This window comes from Nicotiana tomentosiformis, chromosome 4 (assembly GCF_000390325.3).
Source record: "Nicotiana tomentosiformis chromosome 4, ASM39032v3, whole genome shotgun sequence".
NCBI lineage: Eukaryota > Viridiplantae > Streptophyta > Magnoliopsida > Solanales > Solanaceae > Nicotiana > Nicotiana tomentosiformis.
Window position 1 is genome coordinate 117,663,851 of NC_090815.1, and position 11,130 is coordinate 117,674,980.

Consider the following 11,130-nt stretch of genomic DNA (forward strand, 5'->3'; position numbering starts at 1 on the left):
TAATTGAAAATTAATTACATAAAACTTAAAAAAAGTTCTCAGAAAAAATACTGGCAAACTAAAAAAAGTATATGGAATATTTTTAATATTCCCACACATTCTCTGGGAAATTAGTATATTTTTTATTTTTTGGGAAGAAGGATTTCCCACAATCTAATTAGGTTACAGGCTCACAACCGTTTCTCTCATTCTTTCTCTGTAAACTTAAGCTCTCTTCTTCATGAATGGCCCCCCTCCCTGAAGTATTTTTTTCTTCTCTTCTCCCATTCTTTCTCTATAAACTTAAGCTACCTTCTTCATCAATGCCCCCCCCCCCCCCCACCTGAAGCATCCGTTCCCTGAAGCATTGTGTTGGCTATCCATCGCTAAAAAGCTCTTAACAAATCGTGACCTAGTTGGCAGCAAATCATCCGCGACCCGTGCCCATGAATCTGACATGACATTAGCACTTGTTACCAACCAAATACTCGGCATCATCGATACTTTAATCGCCGGTGACAAAAGGATAAACAACCACCACTTCGACTACTACTTTATTCTCCAAGTCCAATACAAGCTTGCGATTACGGGAATCCCTTCACTCCGACGAGTAGGTAAGTCAATCTCTCTTTCTCTCTCTCCTTTCCCCTTTTTCCTATTTCGGGTTCCGCCACTGTATTGAACCCTAGATTTTTTTTTTATGCTTCGTCTATTTCATTGAGGATTATGCGTGGTCTAACATAACTGATGGCATATGCATCGCTGGATATATTAAAGGATACTGAAAATGTACTATCTGCTATTGACCCTGCTAAGTTTTGACCAAATGGGTTATAATCAACATAACTGAGACTGTGATAAATTATAGGACACTGTTAAATGTGTCAAAAATCAGGTGAACACTGTTGGTAAGAATGTCAAGAGATTCTATTCAGAGGTGCTGCAAGACACTGTTGGTAAGAATGTCTCAAAATATAACATTGATCCTGTGAAAGTCATAACTGCTGACTTATCTCTGAACCCTTATGCTCACTATGGAATTGACAAGAAGCTGAAAGCAAACCTTAAGGGAAGCACCAGAGGATTCAGTAACAAATTAAATGATGACACTCATTCTAAACGTAGATGCTTTTTGATTGTATATTAAGAATTGAAACTATTTCACTTTTGTCCTCTAATTCACTTCTTACCACTGCCATATGTACAGGTATTAGGAGAGCAACTGCTTCATTTTAGTTCTTCGTAGATCTGGTGAACAAGGCTCAATCGCTCTGCTGTTCCTAAGATTTCTACTCGTAATTCAACTTTGACGTAAAAGGCCTTGCTATGTTGAATCAGAAGTGTCTGCCCTCTGCATGTACTTGTTCATAATCAGAAGGTAAGTTCAGTTTTATTGTCCGAAAAAATAACTCTTGTGTATTACTTTTCTCGTTTCTAATATGAGATGAACCATTCTACTTTCAGACATCTCGTCTCCTGCAATCTTTCTTAATCAAAATTAAACTTAGAGCTAATTTAGTTTGTGAACATACGGCTATAAAAAGGAATAAGATAGTTACTAGTTATAGATTAGAAAGACCCTTTACTTTCTTGCTTTTTGTTGCTTATATAGGTCAGTTTTCTTGGATTTTCTGCAGTGGAAGTAAAATCTGTTTGTTGACTCTTCTGATGTTTTAGATATCACGTGGCTCGACTAGCCAAGAAAATATGACAATGATAAAGAGTGCAGCCTACAAATAAGCTTGACTTAGTTGAATGATATTGATCTTATGGCAAAAAATAAAGCTTCTTCTAAATGGCAATAATATACTACTAGTAGCAACTTCTCAATGGAGAACAACTGTCAGAGCCATGCTCGCAGTGTGGATTGACCTAGTATTCTTAAGGTTATTAACATCTTCCAGCATTTTTGCTCTACACACTTGCAGCAAAATGACTACAATGGTCCGACGTCCATATCCTTAGTCAGTTAATCCAAGTTAAGTTCATTTTTGGTTGTGTTACTTCACTTAAAGTAACATATTATCAAAATATATTCAACAAAAATGTCTAAAGTGTTCATTCACAAAACTTTGAGAGCACTTCTATTAAAAATAATTGTTCATTCACAAAAATTTGATTTACAACCATAACTTTTCTTAACTTAATAAAAAGAAAAAAGAAATGTGAGTTATCTAAGATGTATATTCAAGTTTAATTGTAAGCTAACTTGAATAAAATAAATTATTTATTTCTTTATTTAATTATTTTTCTTGTTATTGTGTAATAGATGGAACAAGATCGTAGATGGATGTACGATAGAAATCATCCTAATAATGGGGGATTGAAGGAAGAATTTGTAGAAGGTGTTAAAGGATTTATTACTTATGCAAAAATAGTTCTTGAATTCTGTAATGAAGGAACAATTAGGTGTACTTGTGCTAAGTGCAATTGTATAAAGTTGTTGATACCTGAGGATGTTAAAGTTCATCTTTATAGAAAGGGGTTTAGAGAAAATTTCTATGTGTGGACGGTTCATGGAGAGAACTATAGTAATTTAGTTGATGTTAACTTAAAGAATCTTACTGGTTGTGAGAGTAGTACATTCTTTGAGAATAATTATGAAAATTCTCAAATGCATGAAATGGTGTCGAATGCTTTTGGGATACACCCAGGAGTTCAATCCCAACAAAATGTTGATGAGTCTCCCAATGATGAGGCAAATCACTTTTATGAATTATTAGAGGTGGCTATTCTCCCACTCTATGAAGTCTCAATACACTCGGAGTTGTCTGTTGCAGTTAGATTACTAACTATCAAATCGGATTGGAATATTTCTCAAGCTGCCATGAATGCTATAATTGGGCTTATGCGTGAAGTTAGTCCGAAAATTAACTTACCCGGTGATTACTAAAAGGCAAAGAAGTTAGTTTCCAAGTAGGACTTTCCTCAACAAAAATTGATTGTTGTAAAAAAGGTTGTATGTGATATTATAAAGATTATGCGGCTCTAGAAGCGTGCAAATTTTGTGGATTGTCTCGTTTTAAGGAAGTCACAAATGCCAAAGTGAAGAAAGTTCCAATTAAGAGGATGCATTACTTACCTATTATACCTAGATCAAAGAGGTTGTATATATCAATGAGTTCCGCTGCTCATATGAGATGGCATTATAAAAATAGAAGGGCGCCCGATGTTTTGTGTCATCCTTCAGATGGAGAAGCGTGGAAGCATTTTGATAGGATGTATCCTGACTTCGCTAATGAACCAAGAAAATGTTAGGTTGGGTTTGTGTGCAAATGGATTCACTCCTTTTTCTGTCTCTGCTGCACCATATTCGTGTTGGCCTATTTTTGTTATACTGTATAATCTTCCACCAGAGATGTGTATGACAAGTCCATATTTATTTCTAACTGGCATAGTTCCGGGTCCAAGTAATCCTAAAAGTTTGATTGATGTATATTTGCAGCCTTTGATTGATGAGCTTTGTGGCATGAAGGTGTTGGAACATTCGACGTATCAACTAAACAAAACTTTAAATTGTGTGCTATATTAATGACTTTCCTGCTTATGGAATGTTATCTGGATGGCCGACTGTCGGAAATTTAGCTTGTCCTTGCTGTATGGAAGACACAAAAGCATTCACTTTGAAACATGGAGGTAAAAACACATGGTTTGACTGTCACCATCGATTTTTGCCAATGGATCATGAGTTCAGGAGAAGTACTAGTGCATTTATAATGAATTGAACTGATTATGATGAGCCACCAATAACCTATTTCATACTGTAATGGATAATAAGAACGGGACAAAAGATAACTTGAAGGCCAGGATGGATTTACATGAATACTGTAGGCGAAGAAAATTAGAACTACCGCAAGAAAATAATAGGATGGTGAAGCCTAAGGCCAGTTATTCATTCAAAATGGATGACAAACGAAAGATCTGTGATTGGGTTCGAAATTTGAGAATGCCCGATGGGTATGCTTCAAACTTATTCAATTATGTTGACATGAAAGAAGGAAAGCTGATGTATATGAAAAGCCATAATTGTCATATTTTCATGGAATCATTACTTCCTATTGCATTTAGCGCATTGCCTGAGAGAATATGGAAACCCATCACAGAAATAAGCTTATTTTTCAAAGACCTATGTTCTAATACATTGAGGGAGGAAAATCTAGTTTTGATGGAAAGTAACATCCATTTAATCATAAACAAACTGGCAAAAAAATTTCCATGTGGTTTTTTCAATGTAATGGAACATCTCTCAATTCATCTTCTAAGAGAGGCACGACTTGGAGGGCATGTTCAATGTAGATGGATGTATTAATTTGAGAGATAATAACCATTAATTATTTTCCCTTTATGTGTTTTGATTACACTTCTTCTTATTTAAAATTATTCTATGTAGGACTATTGACAAATATAAACGGATGGTGAAATAAAAATTCAAGATTGAGGGATCAATATGTAAAGCATATCTAGTTAAAGAAACTTCTCATTTTTGTTCATATTATTTTGAGCATCACGTGCCATGTTTGAGAAATAGGCCAAATCGGCATGATGATGAAGGTGATAATGATCCTTTGGCACCGCCTGTATCCATATTCAATCAACCCGGTAGAAGTTCTAAGAAGTATCAAAAAAGAAATTGGACTGGGATGGAGAAAAAGTCGGCTGCAACACATGTATTGCTCGATTGCCCCAAAGTTCAACAATTTTACAAGTAGGTTTGAAATTATATTATTGACCTACTTGCATGATCTATCCATATTTTAACTAATAAACTTTATAAATATGTCGGACAGTTATTTTGTGAGTGTGTTTGGCCAAGATGTTGTTTATCCAAGGTTTTCAGAGTGGTTTAGAGATTATGTAAGTGTTAACTAATATATTACCAGATTCTCATTATTGCACAAGTTGTATTTTCTAACTTCTCAATTTTCTTCAACTCTATATAGGTTCATAATCCAGACAATGATATAGGTGATCCATTTTTACGTGATATAGCTTGGGGACCTATACCTCAAGTTAAAACTATGTTCAAGTACTTTGTCAATGGGTACAAGTTTCACACGGAAGAATGGTCTAAGAATAAAAAAAATATTAATAGCGGAGTCTGGGTGAAAGGTGGTGATGGTAGCCAAGTTGGAGATATTGATTATTATGGCGTACTTTGGGAGATTTTAGAAATAGAGTATGTTGGTTGGCTGAAGAAAAGGCTGGTGCTTTTTCGATGCAAGTGGTTTGATCCAATACCAAATAAAGGTACAAAGGTACACCAACACTATAAAATAGTTGAAGTTAATCACACGATGAAGTATGTAAGATATGATCCATTTATAATTGCACAAAATGTGAAGCAAGTGTATTACGCTCCTTATCTGTCGTCATGTAAAAATAAGACTGAATGGTGGGTGGTTATAAAAACTAAGTCAGTTGGTAGAATAGAAGTTGAGGATGCACTAGATATAGCATACCAGAATGATATATCAAGTATTCAACTAATTGTGGATGATGAATTAGCAGATGAACTGCATATTGAAGGCATGTACAAAGAAGTTGATCCTTCAGTTCAACATGAGGTTGGAACATCTATGGCTAATGAAGAGGAAGATTCCGCTGATGAAAATGAACTAACTGAGGAGGAAGAATATTATGAAAATGAAACAAGCGAGGAGGATGAAATTTTTGATGAAGATGAACTAAGCGATTAGGATTGACATGTTTGTTCTTTTTTGCTAAACATATTAACATATCTTTTCTTGTACTTATATTGTTTAGATGGCTCCTCGAGGTAAAGATCGTCCAGAGGGTACTGCACTAGAGAAGGGTAAAAAAAAGGAAGAAAACAAAAAATTCTGGTAACTTAGGTATCACTACCTCTCCCCCACACGCACCTTCTAGTTTGCATGTGCCTCCACCTACATGACCGTTATCATTTCCACCTCTCTTATACTTTATACCTCACCTAGGGTATAACGCTCCCTCACCTACCCCCTTCTTTAATCCTACATCTTCCAAGCACATATCTAGACTTAGGCCTGGCGTACCCTTATTATCATCTTACCCAGTCATGTCATCATCATCTTCTCCGGTCATTACTTCATTATCTTCCTCTCGCATTCAATCATCATTTTCCCCAATCATTCATTCATTATCTTCCTCTGGTATGCCCTCATCATTTAGTCAGCCTGCTAGGTACTCTTCCATGCCTTCATCTAAATCCACTCCATTTTCACATGGCATACCCTCATCATCTTACCTTGTCCCTCCATTATCATCTTCTCCGGTCATTCCTTCATTATCTTTCTCTGGCATTCGATCATCATTTTCCCCAATCATTCACTCACCATCTTCCTCTAGCATGCTTTCATTATTTAGTCAGCCTGCTAGCCACTCTTCCATGCCTTCATCTGAATCCACTTCGTCTTCATCTCCCAACATTTTTAGGCCACATATTGCAATTGATAGTAATTCGACATCCCCATACACCAATAGTGATACTGTCACGACCCAAAAGACATATATACATATACGTGCGGAATACGTAAGGCGAGCCGACAAGGCTGCTATAGACAACTACATATCTAAAATTGGAAGCCGACAAGGCCACATACCACCCAACTATACACAACTGTCTACAGACCTCTAATAGAAATACAACTGTACAAAGACGGGACTAAGCCACATCATACCCATATATGTATACACGCATATCGTACCAAAATCAAAAGCAGCTCCGGATCGAGTGGAGCATGCCAACTCTCGCTGATCAAGGATCTTAAGAAGGGGGACCGTCAGCTTGCCTACCTGCACCTGCGAGCATGATCATATATACATATACTGTGGGCAACATCATCAACATATACCAACTGATCATGTGGTGGTGCGTATATAACGCCGTAACCTTTTTTTCATATCCCAATTAAATATAATATACATATATACACGTATATTAGGCCATCTAGTCATGGGTCAATGTATAAGTATAAATGCATGAAATGCATAAGAAATACATTAATAAGATTTTCTTGGAATACCATAAAAATCAGTATGCCTTTCGGATAAACTTTATCAAATACGTATTTTTCTGAGACCCATGAACAAAAGATATAATAATAATTCACATGGGGAATCAAGAATATAGACATCTTTAGTATTTCTATGAATAGAGTCATTTATGAAAGTTGTGCATTTTGCTCGTTTTATCTGTATCATTTGGACCATGCCAAAAGAAAGAAAGAATAGCCTTAACATACCTGGAGTAGGGAAAACTTCGTGTGATATTCTTGAGAAGGATTATACCGTACTCCTTTAGAACCGCAAAAACTTTCATTGCTAATGCTGACTTAATAATTCTCGTAAGAAATTATTTGGTTGCAAGAATTTTGTTGAAACCTTGTAGGAAGATTCTAAGTCTGGTAGTGTCTTTCTATTTAAGACATGAGAAAATGAAGTATTTTGTTACTAAGAAATTTTTGTTGAAAGACTTTGAGGGATTTCTAATGCCTAATTGTAAGGCTTTTGGTATTTGAAGATATTAGAGATGAAGTGCTTTGTTACTATCTTTGCCAAAGCTTCATATCTGATTGGTATTGAAATGTTGGAAACGTTACTACTTTGCCAAAGCTCCACATTTGATTAGTATTGAAAATGTTAGTGTTTGAGAATGACATGTGGTTTTGTATTCAAAATCCTAGGATGAAGTGTGTTAAAATCACTATATTATGTTTTCACCTAACCACAATTGACCAAGAGTCATTTGTTTGGTTAGTGTCTTGCTACCATGTGGCGGTGGGGAGGGGTTTTAATCTTATCCCATAACCAATCAATTAATTAGGTAATGTCTCGTTACCCGGTAATTAATTAATTACCCGCATAATTAAAAATTATCTCAAATTACTTAAAATTCTACTCATTTTTAATATACTTTATACATCGTACTATCACGGTCATATGGTACCTTGTATGGTACTAGTCCATAAATATCGGGTATTATAGCACGGACCATATTTTATCCCAAATCGACAACCTTCAACGAAACTTATTTTCTTTAATTTGTGTACCATTTATCCTTCATGGAACTTACTTATCGCTTGTTATAAATAGCATAAATACGTTAACCTCAAGATAATCTCATCCCCGAGTCTATGTCAATTAACTGAAGATGAAACTTTAACGTACGAGAAACGCGGGATGTAACATACTTCCCCCCTTAGAAACATTCGTCCTCGAATGTTACTCTTAGGTACCTTGGATAATATTTTGCCAGAGTCTTCTCTGTACACTAGACTAAAACCAACTTGTACGCAGCCAGAAAACATACTATACATGCCACACATGCCTGCTGTCAACAGTCGCTCCCGGATAAGTTTTACTTTTTCTATGGCCTGTTAAACCAGGCCTGGCCCATATAATCCAGATTCTCCAACATCAAACCACCCTATAGGAGATCTGCACTTATGCCCATACAAAGCCTCGTACGGAGCCATCTGGAGACTGGAGTGGTAATTGTTATTATATGCAAACTCGATAAGAGGTAGATATTCATCACAACTTCTTTTAAAATCCAATGCACATGCTTGTAACATATCCTCGAGCGTCTGAATTGTGCGCTTAACTTGTCCATCAGTTTGTGGATGAACAGCTGTGCTGAGATTCACCTGAGTTCCTAGACCTCTCTGAAATGACCTCAAAAAATGTGCTGTAAACTGGGCCCCACGGTCAGATATAATAGATATTGGTACTCTATGTAGTCGCACTATCTCTTTAATATATAACTTTGCATAATCTTTTATTGTATATATAGATCTGACCGGTAGGAAATGAGCTGATTTTGTGAGCCTATCGACTATCACCCATATGGAATCGAACTTACAATGAGAACGAGGTAAACACGTGATAAAGTCCATGTTTATCGCCTCCCATTTCCATGTCGGGATCTCTATAGTCTGCATTAACCCTCCGGGCTTCTGGTGCTCTATCTTCACCTGCTGGAAACTAGGACACTGAGCGACATACTTTGCAATGTTCTTCTTCATATCGTTCCACCAATACGCATCCTTAATGTCATGATACATCTTCTTCGACCCGGGGTGAATGGAGTACCACGAATAATGTGCCTCTGACATAATCCTGTCTCGTAGCCCTGCTATATCTGGAACTCACTAACAACCCCTGTATCTGAGAACCCCATCTCCCTTGAGTTCTAACAACGGCTTCTTCTGCTACGGGACTCGCTCTCTCAACTCGACCAACTCTAGGTCCTCGTACTACCTCTCTTTTACTTCAGCTATGAGATGATTTTGCAATATTTTGGAGTACAACTCCACCATCGCCAGAGACTACTAACCGAATTCCCAGACAAGTCAATTTATGAATCTCTCTAGTTAATTGTCTTCTCTCGGCCTCTACATGTGCTAGGCTACCCATAGATTGGTGACTTAAGGCATCTGCTACAACATTAGCTTTCCCTGGATGGTAGAGAATGTTAACATCGTAATCTTTCAATAACTCAATCCATCGCCTCTGTCGCAAATTCAACTCTTTTTGCTTGAAGATATATTGCATGCTTTTATGATCTATGAATACATCAACATAAACACCATATAAATAATGCTGACGTATCTTAAGTGCATGGACAACCGCAGATGACTCGAGGTCGTGGGTCGGATAATTCCGCTCGTGCTTCCTTAATTGCCTTGAAGCATACGCAATTACTTTCCCATGTTGCGCCAGGACACATCCTAACCCGACACCTGAGGCATCACAACACATGGCATAACCATCTGGATCCTCTGGAAGTGCTAGAACTGGCACTGAAGTCAATCTGTTCTTAAGCTCCTGGAAACTCTCCTTGCAAGCATCAATCCACTGAAACTTAGCTCTTCTCTGAGTTAACTTACATGGGTATTCTAATTTTTTTATCACAATTCATGAAAGTCCCCCTTTCGAAGGCCCAAACTTCATCCTTCATCTATCATGATTACGTCCTTATTCCACTACCAGGGCAGAATTCCATCTCTTCTAAATACTACTGGTCTTACACTCCTTTGAGTTTATTTAGGCTATACTTAGCCTTCTATAACTTAGAGAAACCATCAGTTCTCTTATGAGCTTAACCCCAAGGACTAATCCATTCTCGTCACCTTCTCACTCATCTTTTCTTATCATTTCTCCTGTCTTCCTAAAACCTTGTCGCTCTACCATACTTTAGCTTGCGACCTACACATATCTATTTATACTTATTCTCAACCTTCCTTCAATTTGCTTGCACCATATATTTCCTTATGTTATTCTGGAATATCAAGAAAGACATCACATACCATTCGAGCACTTTTGTCAAAGGTTCTAAAAGAGAAGAAAATTCCTTTACAAGTTTTCTGTAATAACCTGCAAAACGGAGAAAGCTACGAACCTCCGTCGGTGTCGTGGGTCTAGGTCAAGTCTTTACTGCCTCAATCTTTTGTGTATTAACCCGAATACCTTCGCCTGAAATAATATGCCCAAGGGGATCTACAGAATTCAACCAGAATTCACATTTAGAGAATTTTGCATACAACTTCCTCTTCTTTTTTTTTTTTGTAAAACTTTGAGCACAATATGCAATTGACCTATGTGCTCAGTCTCTGAATGCGATTACACCAATATATCATCAAATAATGCAATCACGAATAGATCTAAAAAGGGTCTGAACACTCGGTTCATCACGTCAATAAATACTGTTGGGGCACTAGTCAAACCAAATGACATAACACGAAACTCAAAGTGCCTATATCTGGTCTTAAATGCTATCTTCGGGATATCTTTCTCCTTAACCCTTACCTGAGGGTACCCGGACCTCACGTCTACCTTCGAGAAATACTTGGCACCTTAACACTGACCAAATAATTCATCAATCCTCAGGAGGGGGTACTTATTCTTGATTGTCAGCTCATTCAACTGTCTATAATCAATACGCATCCACAAGGAACCATCTTTCTTCCTCCCAAATAACACAGGTGCTCCCCATGTTGTTCCTTCAACGCTTTTAACTTTGCGGGTGCCATTCGGTAGGGACAAATAGATATTGGTTGAGTAGATGGTAGTAGGTTAATAGCAAACTTAATTTCTCGCTCTGGCGGAAGGCATGGAAGCTTATCGAAAAACAAACATCGGGAAATTCATTTA

The 11,130-nt window shown here is 37.1% G+C and overlaps 1 protein-coding gene across 1 annotated transcript; it reads left to right on the plus strand.

Annotated features, from left to right (window-relative positions):
• The first annotated feature begins 6,034 nt into the window (after positions 1–6,034).
• LOC117277558 (protein MTL1-like) lies at positions 6,035–6,613 on the plus strand. Its single transcript, XM_033656962.2, has one exon. The coding sequence runs from the start codon at positions 6,035–6,037 to the stop codon at positions 6,611–6,613; it is 579 nt and encodes a 192-aa protein (XP_033512853.2).
• The last annotated feature ends 4,517 nt before the right edge of the window (positions 6,614–11,130 follow it).

Coding starts and splice junctions, on each gene's coding strand:
- LOC117277558 (XM_033656962.2), top strand. CDS start 6,035: ATGTCATCATCATCTTCTCCGGTCATTACTTCATTATCTTCCTCTCGC.